Source organism: Canis lupus, chromosome 2, assembly GCF_011100685.1.
Source record: "Canis lupus familiaris isolate Mischka breed German Shepherd chromosome 2, alternate assembly UU_Cfam_GSD_1.0, whole genome shotgun sequence".
Classification (NCBI taxonomy): domain Eukaryota; kingdom Metazoa; phylum Chordata; class Mammalia; order Carnivora; family Canidae; genus Canis; species Canis lupus.
Genome location: NC_049223.1, coordinates 77495920 through 77519641, shown reverse-complemented (window position 1 = coordinate 77519641; position 23722 = coordinate 77495920). Strand labels below are relative to the sequence as shown.

Genomic DNA, 23722 nt, shown 5'->3' with positions numbered 1-23722 from the left:
GAAAGGAGAAAGAGAATACTCAAGCAGATTCCCTGCTGAGCAGGGAGTATGATGTGATAATCCATCCCAGGACCCTGAAACCATGACCTGAGCTGAAATCAAGTCGGACACTTAACCGACTGAGTCACTCAGGTACCCCAATTTTTAAATAATAATAGCACCTACTAAGATGCTAGAAAAAACATCTTTCATAGGATGTGTTCTGTAAGCTGTTAGAATATCATACTAATATGCTAAAAGTCATAAGATATAGTTAATGCTCTGAAGCTAGAAGCCTAATTTTTATTATTTTTTTAAACATTTAATTTTAAGTAATCTCTATATCGAACATGGGGCTTGAACCTGCAAACCCTGAGACCATGAGTCACATGCTCTACTGACTGAGACAGCCAGGCCCCTGGAAAACTAATTTTCTTTTCTTTTTTTTTTTTTTTTGGGAAAACTAATTTTATTTATTTAACAGATAAGCTTTTGTTGACTCCAGATCCCTCAACTACATCTTATTATATGATCTTCCTAAGAACCTATAGGTCTTTTGGTATTTACTATAACTACAATTTATTTTTTTAAAAAGATTTTATTTGTTTATTCATGAGAGACACACACACACACACACACACACACACACACACAGAGGCAGAGACACAGAAAGAGGGAGAAGCAGGCTCCATGCAGGAAGCCTGATGTAGGACTCGATTCCAGGACTCTGGGATCACGTCCTGAGCCAAAGGGAGACGCTCAACCACTGAGTCACCCAGGTGTCCCTATAACTACAATTTAAATAGGTATCTGTTTAGGTTTTTTTTTTTTTTTTAGATTTTATTTATTTATTCATTAGAGACACACACAGAGAGAGAGGCAGAGACACAGGCAGAGAGAAAAGCAGGCTCCATGCAGGAAGCCTGATGTGGGACTCAATTCCGGGACTCCAGGATCACACCCTGGACGGAAGGCAGGTGTAAACTGCTGAGCCACCCGGGATCCCCTGTTAAGTCTTTATGATCTGTCTCTGCCACTAGAGTATAGGGCTCATGAAGTCGGGCATTATGTCTTATCTTATTTACTACCATCTTAAAATGAGGATCAAAGAGAAGGCTAGGAGTAAAGGAAGGCAGATTCAAAGCTGGGTCTTGAATGTTTCACTTAGGCTGTCTGAACCTGACACAGTGCTTACTCCTTTGTGCCTCAGTTTTCTACTTAAGAAATAAAAACTCATGTCAGCCATACTTCAAAGTTAATAAAAGAATGATGACAAAATGACTATGAAGGTCATGAGAGGCAACAATATATAGACACAATGCCTAATAATGATAATGTGTTGGTTTTTCTTCATGAGTATCAAAGTCAATGTGGTTATCCCACTGTGGGGATGGACTGGTGGCCACGCTCCCTTCTTGCCATTTGATCTTGGGAACTCTTTTATCAATTTAAAAGAGAGTAGTTTCCAAGAGTGCATCAGAGTTGTTCAAATTAAACTGTGTGGGACTTGGATTACTAACTCTTAAGTCTTAGTGACAAGTGACTTAGACCAGAGTCAAGTTAGTATGTCTCTTATGGGGTTTTGACTGTTGTTGCTTTCTTTCTTTTCTTTTCTTTCTTTCTTTCTTTCTTTCTTCCTTCCTTCCTTTCTTTCTTTATGAAATTTCATTTACCTTAAAATCATTAATGTGTAGAAATTCATCAATGATAGATTTGGACTTCCTCTCCATCTCCAATTCTGACAATGCAGGGGTTGATGTTGCTGGAATTTCTGGTTTCACTACTAGTAAAGTTAAAAAAACGTGAAAATAAAAATGACAAAAATTATCATTAAAATGGTGAGATTATGGTTGACGATATTTATGTGTTACATTGATTTTTCCCACAAAAGCATTAAAATAGATGCAAATTTGATAAGGCAAGGCACCTATAATCAGAAAAGAGAAATTTTATTGTGGCATAGATATATACCAAGTAATTTCATATTCTACAACTAAGAGAATACAGAGATATGGTAAACTTTTATAATTAAAGCCTTTTTGTTCCTTTCTGTATTTTGATTCTTCTCCTCTGCCCCAATGAAGTGCACGTGAAGCTTGCACAATCACGCACAGAGCTCCAAACACATTGGCCTTTGACAGCTGCTTGAACATGCCATGTTTTTACCTACTTATTACCAACCATTCTGCTCATGGTGCTCCTCCTCACTGGGATGCTCTTTCTCTCTGCTCCATACCCATCCTTCCCTGTAAACCTATTTTAACTCTTACTAGTCCATTAAACATTAACGTGAGTGAAGCTTTCCCTGATATCCTTCTGCGTCAATTCTAGATAGTTCCTTTGTTAAGAACTCTTAGAACTCTGCTCTTCTCAGCTTCATAGCACTTTTCTCAGCTCATACTTGTATACAGTATCTTTTGTGGAATTATGTAAGTCTTCCTGACCCAGCAGACTGAAGGCTGAGAGTGGAGATCCAGTGCCTGCAAGTCACTAGGTAGTCAGTGTGCATGTGGTGAATAAACGAATGAACCAGACAATAAACATGCACAGGGCAGCTGCACTACATTATTCACTACACATAAGATATTTTCAAGTCTGTCATGTTATGTTCCCCAAATATCTACCATAGATAAGACACATGTCCCTAAAGCTAAATGATATGAAGTCTACAGCTGGGAGAAGACATTTCAATTTGTCTCTGAATCCATTTAAAGACTATAGTTAGGAAACATAATTTAAATACTGAAACAAATTTGAAAACTATAAAAATATTATAAACAACCAGAATAAAGATTATAAGGATGCAGAAAATGTAAACTATTTTTATTGTCGTCGTCATCATCATCATGGCATCTAGTACCTTTTGAACAATCTGTATTTATCAGATAATGTTCTAAGTATTTACCTGTTTTAACTTTCAATTAATCTTCATGATAATTCTACAGGGGAGGTATACTTACTCTCCGCACTTAACAGATGAAACAGATAGGTTACATTCATGACAGTAATTTTTAGAGCATTATCTGAGTTGGTCCTCTAATCATATACACGCTAAACATACAAAAACCACAGATGTTACCAAGATCAAGTTAACAAAAGATGATCTGATATTATCTCTTTGGTTTGCCTTGCAGTGGCTCAATAATGTCAGAATTTCCGTATATTTGAGGGCGCTACAAAGCACATGCACTCTAATGCACAGTGAGGGATTATGTCAAGAACTTGTAAGAAATTCAGATTGCTTACTATACAGCAAGAGGCACCCATCACCATCGCATTTAATATAGAAAGAGGAAACTTTATAAATTGTTGAACAAAGGGTAACCTGGGAAATGAAAGTGATGTTACAAAATTACATGGCTGTCTTTTACCTTTTAAGATACCTGTGTGTTATTATCACAAACATTCTGAAATCTATGTAGTAACAAGGTCTCCTCTGCATTTTCCATTCCACATTTAAGGCCCAAATCTCCTATCGGTATGTATCAAGTCTCTCACCTGACTCTCGAGCCCTGTTTCGGTCAGTCTCAGCACTGTTCCTTTCCATGTCCATGCCTCCAGTAAGCTGTTTCACGGTCTCCAGCATCTCTCTGCGTTGCTCTTCTTGAGACTGATTGTCCAACAGGTCTTTGCTGCTGCCGCCCCTCATGAAAGTATTGGGACGAGCTGCTGGAGATGGAAGGGGCTTGTCATTCTTCTCTCTGCCCATGCTTCCACGACTTAAAAGACAAAACATACTTTTCAGAAGAAAGACCACCCCAATCCCCTATATATTCAAATTATAAAATAATACTAAGACTTTCTAAATGTATGCAGGATAATTTTTTACACATAACTTCAAAGGTGTGAGGCAACAATTCTACTTCAAATTGTATTTACATAAGTAAAATCAGTGCTTCCAAGAGAACGTTAAACATGCTTTTACGTTTTTCAAAAATGTTAAAAGGGATACTACTTAAAATGTTAAAATGCCAATGACAACTCTTTATTTTAGTTTAAAAAATTTTTTAAGAATAAAGAAGACAGTGATGAATGTATGAGCTAAAAAGGTGAGAGACAGAATACCAAACATGGTATCACTATCTTACAAATTACAATTTCTTACAATTTCTGAATTTATTCAGAAACTTCAAATATAAGTAAAATGCTTTGAGAACCAAGTAGTAGAAATAGTTTTTTTAAAAAAAGATTCATTTATTTATTTATTTTATTTTATTTTGTTTAAAGATTTATTTATTTATTTATGATAGACATAGAGAGAGAGAGAGAGAGAGACAGAGAGGCAGAGACACAGGAGGAGGGAGAAGCAGGCTCCATGCTGGGAGCCTGACGTGGGACTCGATCCTGGGACTCCAGGATCCCGCCCTGGGCCAAAGGCAGGCGCTAAACCACTGAGCCACCCAGGGATCCCCCATTTATTTATTTTAGAAAGAGAAAGAGTGACAGAGTGCAGGGGTGAGGGACAGAGGAAGAGGGAGAGAGTTCCAAGCTGAGCCCCACTGGGGTTTAATCCTACAACCCTGAGATCATGACCTGAGCTGAAACTGAGCTGAAACCAAGAACTGGACCCTTAACTGACTAGGTCACCCAGGTGCCCCAGATGTAGTCTTGAATGGACAAAGTCATACATTTTATTTAAGAGAGTATCTTCCTATCTTACTACTTTTTTTGTTTTTTTTTAAGATTTTTTAAAAATTATTTATTTATTCATAGAGACACACAGAGAGAGAGAGGCAGAAACACAGGTAGAGGGAGAAGCAGCCTCCATGCAGGGAGCCTGTCGTGGGACTCGATCCCGGGTCTCCAGGATCACGCTCTGGGCTGAAGGTGGTGCTAAACTGCTGCGACACCAGGGCTGCCCTCCCTACTCTTTTTTTTTTTTTTTAATTATTTTATTTTATTTATTTCTTCATGAGAGATACAGAGAGAAAGAGAGAGAGAGGCAGAGACATAAGCAGAGGGAGAAGCAGGCTCCACGCAGGAAGCCCGATGGGGGTTGATCCTGGGACCCTGGGATCCAAAGGGCCAAAGGCAGAGGCTCAATCCCTGAGCCACCCAGGTGTCCCCCTACTCTTTTTTTGGACAATTCTAATCACCTGGGCAAATAGTTCCTTGGCCCATAGCAGATCAGGAGAAGCAAATTAAAAGAGAAAAAAGAAAATGACTAGAGGCACAATAATGATCTAACCTCTGAAAGAACATACACAAGTACGCAAAGAGCATAGCCATCAGGGGAAATTTATGGCAGGGCAAAGAGCCACAAATACCTCAATAGCACAAAAGATGCTTAATGACAATCTGAGCCATCATTAAAAGCGGAATTGTGCTAAGTATATTTTGTTGCAGAAGCCAAAGGTAAAGTAACATAGTTTAGAAAGTCTACCTGGCCAAACTGATTACAATAATATAAGAGAAAAATTTGAGAGCTTAAAGCAACTTTAGCTCTAAAAGCAATGTATCAAAAATTTTGAGGGGTGTCTGGCTGGCTTACTTGGTAGATTGTGTAACTCAGGGTCATGAGTTTGAGCCCTATGCTGGGTGCAGAGATTACTTAAGTAAAATCTTTTTAAAAATGTTGTTTTCTGTCATTATTCTACAGTTCTTTATCCATTTTCTGTAAACCAACCAACGGAGCACTTCACTGTATCAATCCTATAAAAATGAAAGTAGACAGTACAACACAGAGAATAGTGAGAAACAAAAGAGAGCATCAAATATAACTTGAAGAGTGTGACAAAAGAACATGGGTAGGCTGTCATGCCCTTTAATTCATGTGCTTCACAGGGCAGCCCTGGTGGCCCAGCGGTTTAGCACCTCCTTCAGCCCGGGGTGTGATCCTGGAGACCAGGGATCGAGTCCCACACTGGGCTCCCTGCATGGAGCCTGTTTCTCCCTTTGCCTGTGTCTCGGCCTCTTTCTATGTCTCTCATGAATAAATAAATAAAGTCTTAAAAAAAATAAATCCATGTGCTTCACAGTGTTAGGTTAATCTAGAGCATCCTGAGGCATTACTTTAGAGAGCCCTCCACCAGCCTCCCAGGGTGTTTGGGTAGGTCTGGTTTGTTAAGGAACAAACCATTAGAAACTTGCCAGGTAACTTGCTCTTCCTTTCTACCCTATCCCAAACCTTTCTACCTCACCCAATTATATTCTTATCTTAGAAAGCACAGAATGTGAAGATCAAAGGAGGAAAAGAAAAAGAAAATCAATCTTAGGGATAAAAGCTATCCACATCATAGAGATGATCATCATTGTGTGTGTGTGTGTGTGTGTGTGTGTGTGTGTATGAAAGAGAGAGAGAGAGAATGATAGAGAACAGACATCAACAGGTAGGTCGGTCCTGTGTTAATATAAGAGTGGGCGTCTCACCTGGTTAAGGTCCGTCGGGAATCAAACTCTAAAGGCGTAGATGATGTAGACCCTGAAGGTGCTGGAGGTTGCAAAGCAGAGAATCTGTTTAAACTGGAAGCACTTGACCGTAAGGCATCTATAGGTGTTGAGAATTGAGAAAAAAAAAATACAAATCACATGACTAAAATGCAGCTGCCTCTCTTTTTTTTCTTTTTAAAGATTTTATTTATTTGAGAGATGGAGAGAAACAGCAAGTGACAGCATGAGGGGTGGGAGGAACAGAGGGAGATAGAGCAGTAGACTCCCGGCTGTGCAAGGAGCTGGATGCAGGGCTCCATCCCAGGATTCCAGGGATCACAACCTGAGCCAAGGCAGACGCTTAACCAACTAGGTCACCCAGGTGCCCTTAAAATGCAGCTTCTAATTCATCTGCCTCCCTAGGGAAGAAGGTGGCTTGTGGAGACTATGTATTTCTAACAATCCTAACAAGGTGATGTCAATCTCCTGGTTCACAGACCATACTCTAAGAAGTATAATGTTAGAAGGAATTTGTCTGTCTGAGGGATGGGGTAATTGGGTGATGGGCATTAAGGAGCATACTTGAGGAGCACTGGGGGTTATATGCAGCTGATAAATCACTAAACTCTACCTCTGAAACTGAAAATACACTATATGTTAATTAAATTTAAATAATAATAAAATAAGGAATTTGTCTGTAAAAAAAATCCCCAAACTTAGAAATCTTTGTACATTACAACCATTTCCTGCTCTAAAAACAATTACTTATGTTAGGTAGTGATGGGGGGTAGGAGTCTTAGGGAAGGAGGGAGGCAAGCAAAAACAAAACAAAATATTTCACTTACAGAAGTTAACTAATATAAATCCTATGTATTTATATTAAGTATCATTGTGCATGTGGGCTTAAGTGCATAACACAAGTTTTTTAAAGAATCAAAGGTCAAAATTACTTAATAGAAGGGAAATATGGAAAGGAGCTTAACATTGAAGTTTTTTACTTTCCAGTGGACTTTCTTAGCTTTAAAAAGATGTGTTTGTAATGGTCTAAACATTTGAGTCCTAAGGTCAAATCTCTCAAAATCTGACTTTTGATAAAGATTTTGAAAAATATTTCACTCTCTTTTACAACTCCCCTTTACAATTCTTTTTCTTAGCAAAGTGTTTTCTTTTTCACTTGGGTTTTCAGTAATTTCTCTTATTATGGAATTTGTGAACATCAACTTTAACAAAGGAGCATAAGAGATTAAAGTCTTAAACAGCCTAACTGAACAACAAAAATTATAAATATTTAAAATACCATAGTGAGGGACACCAGTAAGTTTGCACATGCTTTGACTATACATCTTTCCCTAAACTCATTATTAAATGAATAGTGATAGACCACATCCAAGTACCCAAGAAGGGACACTTCATACTTACCAGTCTCACTTGCCTTTGCTCCACCACTGCTGCCCTTTCCCCAACTGCCCAGTTGTGCTTTAGGTACCAGCTGAATTTTCTCATCAATTGTGGGCTGTAAGTGACCACAAACCAATTATAGGAAAATTCTAGAATGGTTTATTTTCCTTTTTCATAAAAATTTATTTATTTTAGAAAGAGACAGAGAGTGCATACAAGAGTGGTAGAGAGGGGTAGAGGGAGAAGGAGAGAATCTCAAGCAGACTCCTCACTGAGCAAAGAGCCCAACGCCATCTCATGACCCTGAGATCTTGACCTGAGCTAAAATCAAGAATCTGTTGCTCAATTGACTGACATCCCCCAGGAGCTCCTAGAATGTTTTATCTTCTTTTTCCCTTTGGTGTAGTAAAAACTAACTTTAGCAACAAAAGAGTGCTTGGAATAATTTAAGAAACATAAAATGGAGCTATTCACATTCACATGGGATTCTGGTGGTACCTGCACTACTTTGTTGGAATCCAGCATCCACAAAACAGTTTGGAACCACTTGTCTGGAGAATGCATTCAGGTCCCCTAAGATGGTGTAGCATTTAACTAAATATAAGCAGTTTTTGGTAATTTCTCCTGTTTAGTAATGCCAGTGAATAAATCTTGTATGTTACAAAATTAATCCCTTAATCTCTTCACATTACTGTCAGAAAATAGGTCAGACAGGACAAAGATTTTGTATTTCAGTAAAGCTTAACAGGGTGAGGGCTAAAGATGGAAAAGTGGAATGGAAGTGTTCAATACAGGGGAATAAGAAAAAAGTGAACATAGAATATTAGGAAGTGAAGATGCCTCTCTAAGGTTTAATCCCCAAACAAAACTTCACCACAGGTGAACAGAATTATAATAATGTAGTAACTAGAAAACACAAACCACAGTAAGCTGAAATGTAGCTCTTGGTAATAAGTGTTCATAAATTCTAATAGTGCTGCCTTGCTCCACCACATGCTTTCACATAAATCTCTCCCAATTAACAATCTATTTTTTAAATGGTTTTGAAATATTTTTAGGGTATTTTTCTAAGGTATTTGAGTAGAGTACCTACACACAAAATTTATTAAAAATTAACAAACTTTCTAAATATTAATAATGTTGTAGTTTTACCAGCACTATTGTTTTTTATAGCATCCATGAACTGAAACAATATTTAAAAACACAGATAATATTATTATTAAGTACTGATGTAATTTTCAAAGATGTTGGGTTGATGTTGTATGAATTCTCTTAAGATTTTGGTTAAAATAGTCTCTTGCTACAAACAGAAGTGGATGGGAATCATTGCTGTATTCAGCAATGGAATCTCTGCACGGAGACATCAATAACCAGCGAATGGACAAGAATCTTTGAGAACAGGATCCTAGTTAATTAAAATCAAGAGCGATCTAGAGACTTAATGTACTATCCTGAAGCAATACTTTGAAATAAAGACAAAAATGACATAGCCCATCTTCATCCAATTTTCTTTTTCTGTCAGTTCTCTTCTTTCATTTGATGTTTCTACAGTAGCTTTATTTTTTCTCAAGATTTTATTTATTTATTCATGAGGACAGAGAGAGAAAGGCAGAGACATAGGCAGAGAGAGAAGCAGGCTACATGCAGGAAGTCCGATGACCCAAAGGCAGACACTCAACTGCTGAGCCACCCAGGCATCCCTCCATAGTAGCTTTAGATTGACTTTAGTATCCTACTGGCAGGCAACCAATTTTCAGAACCATGGAAAGTTGTTTTACAAAGGATCAAACTAGACTTGCAAATGATTGGTAAAACCCATTGGCTGTAGAGGTTTCCACTTTTACAAAAGATAATGCCACTTTCTCTGTTCTCCAGGTTCTTCACCTGATGGACAGTGATCAACTTCTGCTGAAAATGTCTGCTAAGAGAAACCTCTTTCCTCTTACTGCCAATGGATTCTCAAGAGAGAGGAAGGTAGAATGTATTAAATCTTCAACACAGAATGATTTCTAGTAGTAGGTCCTCTGTGCTTTCTTTTAGGCCTTGGAAATGGCAAACCATTGATTCCTTTCAAGTTAGGCTTAAATAGGTAGCTGGGTTTTTTTTTTTTTTTCCTTAAGGCTAAGGCTATATTGTGTAAAGCTTATAATTTATAACTTCTGAAGCATCTTCATTATCATTTCTCTTATAGCAAGCATCTTATAACTTTAAGAATTAAACTAGTCACTTCCCCCTTAGTAAGTCCTTTAAAAAATGAAAAGGATTAACACCAGGACAATTATATAAGAAAACAGGGATCAATACTGACGTGCAGGGCAGCCCCGGTGGCTCAGCGGTTTAGCGCCGCCTGCAGCCCGGGGTGTGATCCTGGAGACCCTGGATCAAGTCCCACGTCAGGCTCCCTGCATGAAGCCTGCTTCTCCCACTGCCTGTGTCTCTGCCTCTCTCTCTCTCTCCTCTCTGTGCATTCTCATGAATAAATGAATAAAATCTTAAAAAAAAAATACTGACGTGCAGAAAAGCATCTGCACTAAAAAAAAACCACTCCTCTATAAAATCTGCCATATGGCTATTTTATGTGAGCAAGAAATAATTTTGAGAGTTACATTATCAAGCTGTTTTAAGTTGTGTTTTAAATGTCATACTCACCTTAGTAATTTTAAGGAATTTTGAGGGGTCTAGTACCCGACTATTCTTGGCACCTTGTACAGTGTTCCATCCACCTTCATCCACTCTCTGGACACCTGCAGGGAGAATAGAGCAAGCCACTCTATCATATACCTCAAATCAGTTTGGCAGTCAAAAAGTAAGCAGTAGAGAAACAAAAGCAAAAATGAACTATTGGGACTTCATCAAGTTAAGAAGCTTTTGCACAGCAAAAGATACAGTCAACAAAACTAAAAGACAATCTACAGAATGGGAGAAGATATTTGCAAATGACGTATCAGATAAAGGGCTAGTTTCCAAGATCTATAAAGAACTTACTTAAACTCAACACCAAAGAAACAAACAATCCAATCATGAAATGGGCAAAAGACATGAACAGAAATCTCTCAGAGGAAGACATGGACATGGCCAACAAGCACATGAGAAAATGCTCTGCATCACTTGCCATCAGGGAAATACAAATCAAAACCACAATGAGATACCACCTCACACCAGTGAGAATGGGGAAAATTAACAAAGCAGGAAACCACAAATGTTGGAGAGGATGTGGAGAAAGGGGAACCCTCCTGCACTGTTGGTGGGAATGTGAACTGGTGCAGCCACTCTGGAAAACTGTCTGGAGGTTCCTCAAAGAGCTAAAAATAGATCTGCCCTATGACCCAGCAATTGCACTGCTGGGGATTTACCCCAAAGATACAGATGCAATGAAATGCCGGGACACCTGCACCCCGATGTTTATAGCAGCAATGTCCACAATAGCCAAACTGTGGAAGGAGCCTCGGTGTCCATCGAAAGATGAATGGATAAAGAAGATGTGGTTTACGTATACAATGGAATATTACTTAGCCATTAGAAACGACAAATACCCACCATTTGCTTCGACGTGGATGGAACTGGAGGGTATTATGCTGAGTGAAATAAGTCAATGAGAGGAGGACAAAACATTATATGGTCTCATTCATTTGGGGAATATAAAAAATAGTGAAAGGGAATAAAGGGGAAAGGAGAAAAAATGAGTGGGAAATATCAGAAAGGGAGACAGAACATGAAAGACTCCTAACTCTGGGAAATCAACTAGGGGTGGTGGAATGGGAGGTGGGCAGGGGGTGGGGGTGACTGGGTGATGGGCACTGAGGGGGGCACTTGATGGGATGAGCACTGGGTGTAATTCTATATATTGGCAAATTGAACACCATTAAAAAATAAATTTATAAAAAAAAAGAGTAAACAGTATTTTCAACTCAGCAGCTCCAATCAAAATCAAAGAAAAGGACAAAAGAGATTGTAAAGCTGAAAGTCTTTTTAACGCCCAGGATGACATGAAAATATCACATAGGAATACCATGAGACACACTGACCTAGGAGAAACTGAACCTAATGATTAGAGATTCAGTGCTAGACACAGGAGGGCCCATTCTTGTTTATAGCTCATGATTAGAATTTCAGGAGAAATCAGTTGGAAATCATTAAAGTTTATTTCGCCTAATGGTGTCAAATGACACATATACTTCCATCATTCCCCTAAAAGCCTGCTTCTCCAACCTATCAGCTGCTCAGGTAGAAACCTGATTCCTACTTCTCTCACATTGGCACCCAATTTGCCAGCAAATCTTGTCAGTTCAACCTTTACAATATATTCAGCATTTAGCTCATCTTATTATTACCAACACCATTGTTTTGGTTTTCTCTAGCAACATTTCATTGATTAGTACAAAAACATCTTCATTAACTCAACTGCTTCCACCATCAACTATTTACATCATGGTGGCCAGCAGGACTCTAATTAAGCATGAGTCAGGTCCTGTCACTTCTCTATTCAAAACATTCCTGTTAATCTCTCCATCTCACTCAGACAAAAAAACAGATTCCTTCTAAATGGCCTACAAAGTCTGAGTAATCAGGCCCCCTGATTACTGATTACTGGGGTCTTTCAAACCCCATCTTCCAATGCTCTTTGCTCCAGCCAAACTGGCCTCCTTGCGATTCCCTGAAAATGCTACTTCAGGGCCTTTTACTTACTATTCCTTTTGCCTAAAAACCTTTCCCCAGATATCCACCAAGGCTTAATTCTTTCATACTTACTTTAGGTGTTCACTCAAATTCCAGCTTTAATCGGCACTCCAACCACCCTATTTAAAATTGTACCTTTACCCACCAAACCTGGCACCACTCATATTCCTCTGTTTTATCTTTTTTTCTAGAACAAAGTGATCTGACAAAATTACGTATTTCATACAAGCATTTTTCATCTGTCCCCCTGGTATGATGGAAGCTGCATGAAGGAAGGGATTTTGTCTCTCCTATTAAGCAATGGGCACTTAATATTTGCGGAATGAAAGACCAAATTATCTATCCAAATTTTTTCTGATCCTCAAATACATGACACTCTTTTTGCTGACATTATTGATCATGAACAAACTTGTTTCCTGTTTCTTATATCCTAGTGCTCCTTCCACTGCACTTGTTTTTTATCTGTCACTTTTCCAAGAGTTCTTTTCTTTTATTAGAAAAGACATCTTCTATGGACATCCTCCGTGGATTGGGCTTTCATTCTAGTTCAAAAATAAATAGAAGTCATTACGTGAAAGGCACTATGCTAAGTACTAGAGTGAAGAAGGTGAGGAAGTATGGTGTCCCATGAAACTTAAGTACACTTTCTTTCATGGAGGATTCATTTCTTGTAACTTCACTATGAGCTCTACTGTCTGTGATAAATAATAGCTACGTGGTTATTGAGTATCAAGTGCCAGTTGCTAAGCTGAACACATTACATATTATTTACCTCACTTCATCCTCACACAAATCCTAGAAACAGTGATTAAATCCATTTTACATATTAAGTGACTTGTGAAAGGTCATACAGCTAGGAGAGCTAAAGTTTAAAACCAGATAGTTTGGCTCCAGAGTCTATGCTCTCAACCATTACACTTACATGACCCAGTAACTACAATGCTCACTTAACAGCACAGTAGACAAATGAGTGGTCCTATTTGGATGCCCTCCTGCCACCTCAAAATAAAGGCTTATGAGAAGAATGATCATTTCCCTGCTGAGAAAAGGTTTCCTCGTCCATTATTCTTAAATTTAGTCCATGAACTTTCTATTTTCTCAGGTATAAAATGCCTTCTATTTCACCTTTCATATTTTCCCCCCATTTCTTCCTTTTATAATTATTGTTACCATGATTTCAGCAACAGTAACATTTTTGAGTTGTGTACCCCTTTTATTCATCATTTAAAACACATAGGCCTATTTTATTTACATACTGCTACCATGACATTATCCTTTTGTTCGAAAACTTAAGATCTTAAGATCGCTTTTTTTTTTTTTTTTTTATTTATGATAGTCACACACAGAGAGAGAGACGCAGAGACACAGGCAGAGGGAGAAGCAGGATCCATGCACCGAGAGCCCGACGTGGGATTCGATCCCGGGTCTCCAGGATCGCGCCCTGGGCCAAAGGCAGGCGCTAAACCGCTACGCCACCCAGGGATCCCTTAAGATCGCTTCTTAATGTCAACCATCTATCAAGTCAAAAGTTCTTAATCTGGCTCCATTCTTCCAAACAAACATTTTCCCCACTGATCGTGAATACTTAAATTTTGCTCCAATCAGGCTTCTCTTTGCCTCTTTACATACATATTTTAATTTCATGACTAAAATTACTCCTTTCCTTCCAAATATTTACCATCCACCAGGACCCAGCTCAAAGGTGCCTTTCTCAAATAAAGATCTCTTCTAGCTTTCCTTCTTCTCCTCTGAGTTTTATTTATTTATTTTTCCTCTGAGTTTTAAAACTTTTTTTTTTTTTTTAAGATATTTATTTATTCCTGAGAGACACAGAGAGAGAGGCAGAGACACAGACAGAGGGAGAAGTAGGCTCTTCATAGGAAGCCCGATGCGGGACTCAATCCCTGGATCCAGGATCATTCCCTGAGCCAAAGCCACCCAGGGGTCCCTAAAACCTAATAAAGATTACATTTCATAATTGGTATTATCTTCTATTTATTTGAAAAATATTCCCTTATTAGTTTTGCCTTCCCAGAAAAACTATAAGCTTTCAGAGAAAAGAAACTGTATCTTCCACTTCTTTTCATATCCCTCACCAATACTGAGTATACAGAATATACTGAGTAAAGTCTTGTTGATTACTGACTATAAAGTATTCAAACCATATTGAGTTCTGCATTCGTGGCTTTTACTTAAAAACCAGGCTCTAGGTTGACACTGCTTCACTTACCAATTACCACTCTATTCTTGGGTTTATTCTTTCTGAGGTCATTTCAGATCTAAACGAAGAATTCTAAAACATCTGTCCCTCATCTCTCTAGTTTCCCTAACAACCCAGTGGACTCCACTCCTCACCTGTTCTTCTCTTCTCTTTGGTCATGAGCTGCTGGACCTTTCTTTGTTCTTCTTGTTCTTCTATTTTAGCCTCTTTGTGAATCTGTTCAATAGTTTTAGGCCCTTGATCTGCTCTTCGAGATACCCAATTGCACTATAAAAGGAGAAAACAACATTATTAGCCAGAAAACAAAAAATGAACATGACAAAAATCTGAAAATCTATTTGATACTTCTCACTGATGGAAAAGTGTAAAAGAACTTTAAAATCTGTAGTATAGCAGTTTTTCATCTTAAGAGATGGCACTATGTGCATTTTTCGGGGGAGAGAGAATTAAACCAGTCTCAGTGCCTGGGTGGCTCAGTTAAGCATGAGACTCTTGATTTTAGCTTAGGTCATGATCTTGGGGTCGTGAGACTGAGCCCCACATTAGGCTCTGTGTTCAGCGTGCAGTCTGCTTGAGATTCTCTCTTTTCTTCTACCTCTGCCTTTCACTCCCTGCATGCTCTCATTGTCTCAAATAAATAAATCTTAAAAGAAAAGAATTAAATTAGTCTCAATCAACGTGAACTACTATATGCTGAGTATTCTAATAGCCAATGAATAAAAAGAGTGAAAAATGGATCCAAATGTATTTTTGAAACATTATCTTCTATATTTGTGAGGAGGAGTCAGAAAAGGAATCAAGAAACCTCAGGGTTTTTTCATCTTGCCTTAATCTGGGTTATTAATACCTAATTCAAATCACATTCCATGGTGGCTCTAAATCAAGGATGACTAGCATTTTTCATTCCTCATATATCATGGTTCTGATACCCTGCACAAAGAGCCACTCTCTGCCCTATACTATTAAGAACAAGACAAGTTGTTTAATCACATTTATTCTTCTCCCTTTATTTTCCAGCCATAATTCCAACACCTGATATAGGTACAAGTAATTGAGGGCATGGGTGAAGAAGTTTTACATTTGTTAGAGGCAAGGATGGCAAATAGTTATTAGCACACAAATTCTGATCATCTGGTAGTGGCTTTGGTAATAAGAAGAATCCTGAGGTCACATTTAACCTTTAGTAAGATAAAGAATCACCATCAGTGTTATCTGGTCTAGATATAGGGCAGGGAAGAAATACGGCCTGCATTCTCTTTCTCTAGGATCAGCTGCAGTATATTCCCTATAGGACTTAAAATAAGAAGAGAGAAAAGAGGTGATAGTGGTAAACACTGTATGTATATGAAAAACGGGAAACAGCAACAGCAGAAGAGGAGAATGTACAGGAATAAAAATAGAGACGAAACACCAACATCTCCTATGAGGTGGGCACTTTACCTAATCACCTCATTGAAGCTTTGCAACATATGTGCAAGGTAGGCAACATCCCCACTTTAGAGATAAAAATGTAAGACTCAGAGAAGTTAAATATAATCATTTTGAAGATGAGGACTCCTGATGATTTAGCACCCTAAAACTAAATTTAAGTGATCACAGTTTGAATTCAGAATGGCTGATTTAAAAAATGCCATGTGGTTTGATGAGTGTAGAGAGAAGAAATGTAATAGGCAGGTAGGTATACTACCTTTGTATCCTTTCACACAGCTCTGTCACGGAAGTGCATCAATGCATTTCCAGAATTCCTTCCTGTAGCATTTTTTACACATGTACATACTAGGACATCCCCTCCAACCCAATTCCTTAAAAGAGACTAGAGTAGTTGCCTTACATTTTTCTACTTACCAGCCTTAGGTCTATTACATCCTGAAGCATGAATCGAATCCTAGATGAGGTTTTTCTTTCTTTCACAATTTTCTCCATCTGATTAAAATACTGGTCCATACGTGGCTACAAGAGACAAAATCATTCTGTAATCCCGCCTGAGGAATTTGAGTGTAAGTTTACCATATAGATGTTTTAAATGGCTTAGGAATACAACTTATATCCAAATGATGAGGTAGAATTTTTAATTGAGCATATCATGCCCAAAATAAAGGTTATGTATTCCAAGGGCTGTAGTCCTGTGACTAATCACAGGTAAACAATATAAATGGAAGTGACATGCTGCAGCCCCTGGAACCTTCCTTAAGAGAGAGGTGGCTGTGTCCTTTGCCCCTTTCCAATCTTCTCTGCTGAGAATGGTAAGAACAAGGGTTATACCTTGGGGATGACAGAAAGTTAAGCTGGAGGAACTGGACCAATTATCATCTCTAAGCCACGAGACCAGCCTCAGACTTCTCACTTCTGTATGAAGTTGATTTACAGGAGTAAGAAATAAACCTAAGTCTTGCATAAAAACCACTGATATTTGGATTTTTTTGCTACAGACAATCCCAGCTGATTCAGATTTTATGAAACATCTGATATTTCTTTGAAGCATTTCTAATTTTCCTACCCTTTACTTGGAGAGCACCATGTTATATTTGAGACATAATACTGTTAATGATTTTTTAAAATTATGGTTAGATAGCCCTGTGCTTAATTCAGGCATAAACTTAAGAAAACTACTGGATATTCACTTCCATATCACCTCAGTCCTGACCCACAATAGCTATTCTATTCTCTTATTTCTGCCATTTGCTACACATGCAAATGATCTGTGAAATGGTCACGCAGAGAAAGGACAAGTGACATATAACCTGAACAATTCATAAATTGGCCTTTATATCATTTGGGACCTTCTTCACTTCTGACCATGATGGAGAGATGGTACAGAGCTCAGTGGCCAAACACTGATAATGAAAAGGGCAAAAGAAGGGCAGCCTGGGTGGCTCAACAGTTTAGCGCTGCCTTCAACCCAGGGCGTGATCCTGGAGACCGGGGATCGAGTCCCATGTTGGGCTCCCTGCATGGAGCCTGCTTTTCCCTCTGCCTCTGCCTCTCTCTCTCTGTCTCTCATGAATAAATAAATAAAATCTTAAAAAAAAAAAAAAAAAGGGCAAAAGAAGACAAAGTAGCAGCCTAGACTGCCAGGGTGACATGGTATACTCTTGTTAATGGTTCTAGTTTTTCTGCAACTGACAGAGGCCATACTGGGTGCTTCTGAGACCAGGGTGCTCACCTTTGCCTTCTCGAAGTCCAGGTCTCTGCCAATGGTGGTGAGTAGGCGGCACAGGCACTCCAGGGACTCCTCGTCATGGTTCTTCAGCAGCTTCACCACGCAGTCATGCATGATGGCTTCTGTCAGCATCTTGAGTTTGAAGAGTTCCCCAATAAACTTGATGTTACCAATGGATCTCCGCCGGGCTTTGTCCTTAGCTTCTTCTAGTTCATCATGAAGCCTTGTCTTCTCCTCTGGCTGTTGTGTATGGAAGGGTAATAGGAGCTTGATGAAGACAACCATATTCCATAGGAGAGGCTAAGAATATACACTCTGACTCACAGTCTTATCCCTTTGTGGGAGGCATGGGTACACTGAGAGTCTGATAGCAACTGCAGATCTTCTCCTCAGAAAACTGAGCTACACCCAAAACTTTGCATTTTTTTTTCAGATTTCTGGAACTCAATGACCTCTCTGAAATCTGGGATCTAAATTCCTATCTTAGGTTGAGTGGCTGTAACGGGTGGCACTAAAAGGAATAAAGCATTCCTCTAAACTTCAATATAATGTTTCCACATGAAAAAAAGGCCACAGGCATCTACTGAAGTAGCAGGAAGATATAACAGGCTTCATGAAAATTCTATTCAATAACACAAAGAGAGGACAAGCACGCTCCCTTTTTGTGAAAATACTCACAGCACTGGCAGCTTCGAGCTCTTTCTGCTTCTTCTCAAAGACATCATCATCTGCTTTATCTTTTTCAAACTCCTTCTGGCAACGGTTCAGTAGCAGCTTCCGGAAATTCACTGTGTTACCAGGTTTGTCTGCCATGGGCACTTTCAGCTGTATCCATACAGGAAATTGTAAAATCATTAAGATTACTTATGACATTTGATGATTCTTTCAAAACATCGATTTTCATTATTGAACTACAGGTAAGCTTTGATAAGAAGTACACAATTTAGCTTTACACATTTCATATTTTAGTGGTAAGAGGTCTGCAATTTTATACAGAAAAGATATACATTCCTCTCATATAAATGTATTATATCTTTATGGCTGGTTGAGCCTCTAGCTGACTTTGAAATTCATGTCTTATTAATAACAACTACAATTCTGCTCTTATCTAGACCTTTTGTAACTCTCTAGGGTTTTACCTCGGTTTTCCTTACTACCATTGTAGGTACTTTTGTTTAAAGGAACAAACAGAAATGACATAAAAGCATGGCCATAGGAAAACTGTTGTTGGTGGGATCCTTATTCTAGAAAGAAGCAGAGGGGGCGGGTGTGAGGACAAATTTGAGGATTTTTGAGATATCTTCTCTTCAGGGGAACATCATTAACACTGTGATGCTGGTACTTAATTTGACTATCAATACACTATGTTTACTGATTATTTCTTCTTTTTTTTAAATTTTTATTTATTTATGATAGTCACAGAGAGAGAGAGAGAGAGAGAAAGAGAGAGAGGCAGAGACACAGGCAGAGGGAGAAGCAGACTCCATGCACCGGGAGCCCGACGTGGGACTCGATCCCGGGTCTCCAGGATCTCGCCCTGGGCTAAAGGCAGGCGCTAAACCGCTGCGCCACCCAGGGATCCCCGATTATTATTATTATTTTTTTCCCGATTATTTCTTATGTGCCGAAAGAAAATACTAGTTTTCCAAAAGTTCAGTCTAAAAAATGGCCACCTTAGAAACATTCTTTTGTTACACAGGAAGACTCAGCCTGGAAGGGTTAGACCATGTGCAGGCAAGATGCTCACAAGATTTCCATTCAAGTCTCAGAACTACTTTCTAGTAACAGCAATAGCTCACATCTTCAAGGTTACGTGTAACTAAACACAGATATTCTTCTAAGAAAGTAGACTGGTGCAGTGACAAACTAAACTTTACCATTTTACACATGTAATCACCCTGAGCAAAATTTTGAACAGCTACCACACAACACGGCAAAATGGTTTTTCTGGTATCATAAACTGGCTCCCAAAGTTCTGAAATGCATTGGTCTTTGCCTTAGGTTTAGAGAATGATAAAAAAAAAACAAAAAAAACAAAACAGAATGCATTGTATTTATACTCACAAAAGAGTTAATGTTATCAACCAGAATGAACATGGACAGCTGCTGATTAAGGTTGAATGGCTAGAGAAACTTTTTGAAAATGAGGACTATGATTCTATACTGGATTTGTGCTAAAACTGATGGGACATACTCTCCAACAGATTCCCTACAACATATGAAAGACCATTTAACAGTCCAGTTCCCTTTTTTTTTAAATGATTTTATTTTTAGGTAATTTCTACACCCTACATGGGGCTGGAACTGAACTCACAGCCCTGAGATCAAGAGTCACTGGCTCCACCAACTGAGCCAGCCAGCTGTTCCAACAAGTCCAGTTCTAACCAACCAAGAAAGCAAGTGTTTCATTAAACTCTTTTTCAGCAGAAAACATTAAGTCAGGAAGAGGGTAAGATTGTAAAATATTTCTTTTGACAAGCATAAAAATGCTAACATGTTCTCATCTCCAAATTCAGGCCAAACAAATTAAAGTGACTATACATAATTTCATACTCAGGCCTATTCCACGATTACAAAGGATGCCAGGCATTGAATCATCTTTCAAGAAAAGAAATACTACATGAAAACAAAGGCTTGCCAAAGGTAAAGCCAAAGGTTGACTGTATTTAGGGCCCAGAACATGTAACAATGTACTACAAAAGAGAACCAGAAAGCATATCCATGAGTAAGGTAGTACACAATAGAACAACAACATGGTATTAGGTTCCAGAACAAACTAAAACTTTAAAAAATCAATAGAAAAAAATCCCCAGCATTTGTTTCCAATTTGCTACTTTATAAGAATAAACCACCCAAGAAGTTCTATCCAGATTCTTCATATATTTACCAGCATCATCTACATTAATACTATGGACATAATTGGTACAACAAAAATCAGCTGGGCCACTATCAGTCTAAAGAGATGTTTCTTGTATTATGGATGGCATTGTGCAGAAAATGGAAATAATATGGACAACACTATGAAAATCCAAGCCACCCTCTCATGGTAAGAGGAACCAGAATGAAAATGAATAAAATTAAATAAATACAACTCAGGAAGTTTGCTTTATAGGAAGCAAGTAGAAATAACACAAAGCAAGGGAGAGCTTTTCCTACTCAAAAGATGTAAAAAAACTATGCTTTTTAGACCTTTTACATAGGGAAGGGTATTTTCAAAGTGTTGGGTTAAGGAATGGAAGATATGCTGACTTACTTTTAAATAAAGGCAATTCTTTTAACTCAAGTTTCAGTTTCATCCTCCAAAACAAAGGAGACACAATGCCCAAAGTCCACCCTAGAGTGCAGCTATATTCAATGAAACAGGTTGAGCAGAAGCACTTTGTAAATTACAGAGAAGAATGGGATATTTGAAACACTGAACATTGAGCTTCAGTCCCTTCATCTACAAAAGGAGATGTTCCAATGACTGTAGACTGAGGGACATTATAAAATAGCTGTTGAAACAGGAACTTTGGAAACAGTTCTAATCCCAGCTCTGCCAGGTGTCTTTGGTCAAGTTGCTTAGTTTCACCAAACCTCTATTTCTTTCTAAAATGAGGATGATAACATCTATCTTTTAGGACTGATGGAAGGATTACAGGAGATTAGTTTAAGTAATTCAAATGATAGTGGCTGGCACATTGCAAGAGTCTAATCAACTAACATGCTTATATCCTTAGAACTGCATTTGACATGTTTATGATTAAAAAGAGCAATCTAAATTGTAATAACATGGGTGCCAAAAAATGTATATAAGCAAAGTCAGCCCACCAAGAAATTAGGGAGAAATCTACAAACGGCAAGAGATATGAATAGCTACTATCTCAAAATGATGATCACAGATTTCACATGTACACATATTAAAAAATGATTATAGAGCAGCTTTTTAGATATAACCAAATGGAAATACTAAAATTAAATAACTAGCAGAATGGCCACAGGTGTGCAATTATACAAATCTTGTGTGAATGAATGTCTAGCTACACAACCTCCTAAGGACTTGTTTTGGAACATGGATTTAATATCCTTGGGGATGATTAATAGGGTGGTGGAAATATGGAAATAGGCCAGTGAGAACATATTCTATGAGAATGGTGACGCATGGTAACTTCTTGGTACTTGAGATGATAAATTCAACAGGGTCATGGCATTATTAAGTCAGCCTGGGTTGTCTGCTGGACATTGGTCAGGAAACCCAATGAAATAGAAGAGACACAAAGAGTGGATGTCTCGGTCTGTGAGGGCTGCTTTAATAACTACAATAGAATGGAAGCTTAAATGACAGACATTTATTTTTCACAGTTCTGGAGGTTGGAAAGTGTTAGTAGATTTAGTTTTGGTGAACATCCCTTTCCTGATTTACAGACAGCTGCTTTCTCCTGTATCCTCAAGTAGTGGCAGTGGAAGCTCCAGTGTCTCTTCCTCTTATTATTATTATTTTTAAGATGTATTTATTCATGAGAGACACACAGAAAGAGGCAGATAGATATAGGCAGAGGGAGAAGGCAGCTCCCCATGGGGAGCCCAATATGGGACTCTGGGATCATGACCTGAAGGCAGACCCTTAACCACTGAGACACCAAGGCATCCCTTTTCCTCTTCTTGTAAAGGCACTAATCTCACCTTGGAGGCTCCACCCTTATGATCTCATCTAAACCTAATTATCTTCCAAAGGCCCTACCTACTTATACCAGCAGATTGATGGGTAGAACTTCAACATATGAATTAAGGGTGGGAAACACAAACATATAGTCCACAACAATGAACAAGGTAGATGTTTGCAGTGTAATTATGGATAATAGCAAAAATGAAAGGTGATGTGCAACAGTGAGAAAAAGATCCTTTAGACAGCTATAATTTTCATTTAGCAGTAGTCCACAATCAAAACATGTGTTTTATTTTATTTATTTACTTATTCACTTATTTATTTATTTATTAGACATATGTTTTAAATGGGTTCTTTGAGATGGTTTCTCAGGAAGTAAGAGAGGGAGAATATTTCAGGAAGGCTGTCTGGTAAGCTAGATACACTGGAGAGAATCTGGCTTTTCATTTTTACACAGTTGTAAACTAAGAGTGTGACATATTACACTGTAAACTAACAGTGTATCATCTCATATTGGGATGAGACCTGTCCACATACCAGTAGCCGAGTAATCTAGACAAAAATGTTGTCAGCCTCACATAGTCATTTTCTTTAAGCAACAGGGCCTGTACTGCTGATATATTTGCTAGTGTTGAGGATAAATACTTGTCCTTAAAAGGATCAAACTCCAGAGAATCAGTAAGGGCTGTCAGTTGTGTGTTAATTATGGTAGCCAAATAAGAGACTAGAAAATGAAAGGACCAGAAAATCAAAGGACCAGCCCTGGCCACATTTAGCATGCTCCGGATTTTCAAAGTTGTCTTAGAACATAGCAATTCTAGTGGGAACGCATGGAGCTCCAGTGGAACTTCAGGAGCCATTTTGATCCTGAAGCATGTTCTGGTCTGAGGTAAAATATTTGGAATGACTAGTGTAATGTAGTAGCACCCCCATGCTAATTCTAACATATGAGATGGGGCAGCCCAGGTGGCTCAGTGGTTTAGCGCCACTTTTAGCCAAGGATGTGATTCTGGAGATCCAGAATTGAGTCCCACGTCGGGCTCCCTTCGTGGAGCCTGCTTCTCCCTCTGCCTGTGTCTCTGCCTCTCTCTCTCTCTCTTTCTCTGTCTCTCTCTCACATGAATAAATAAACAAAATCTTTTAAAAAAAATACGTATGAAGTGAAGAGTAATAAATCAATTGTCCAACTGTCACTCACGAGTCCATGGTGACATAGTATCCTCCATCAGTAGTTATGTTTTGACCTTAGTGAAGTCACTTATTAAAGCTGAAC

General features: G+C 38.5%; 1 protein-coding gene across 14 annotated transcripts in view; it reads right to left on the bottom strand.

The window, feature by feature from the left end:
* EIF4G3 (eukaryotic translation initiation factor 4 gamma 3) overlaps positions 1 to 23722 on the bottom strand; it is a 330614-nt gene that overhangs the window by 30881 nt on the left and 276011 nt on the right. For all 14 annotated transcript variants that reach the window (XM_038531720.1, XM_038531722.1, XM_038531709.1 and 11 more), the window contains 9 exons: positions 18483 to 18629; positions 17808 to 18044; positions 16490 to 16594; positions 14779 to 14911; positions 10396 to 10490; positions 7768 to 7861; positions 6349 to 6466; positions 3478 to 3698; positions 1653 to 1762 (listed from right to left, as the gene is read on the bottom strand). In XM_038531720.1, coding sequence (XP_038387648.1) covers positions 1653 to 1762; positions 3478 to 3698; positions 6349 to 6466; positions 7768 to 7861; positions 10396 to 10490; positions 14779 to 14911; positions 16490 to 16594; positions 17808 to 18044; positions 18483 to 18629 — 1260 coding nt within the window. The remainder of the gene's footprint in view (positions 1 to 1652; positions 1763 to 3477; positions 3699 to 6348; positions 6467 to 7767; positions 7862 to 10395; positions 10491 to 14778; positions 14912 to 16489; positions 16595 to 17807; positions 18045 to 18482; positions 18630 to 23722) is intronic.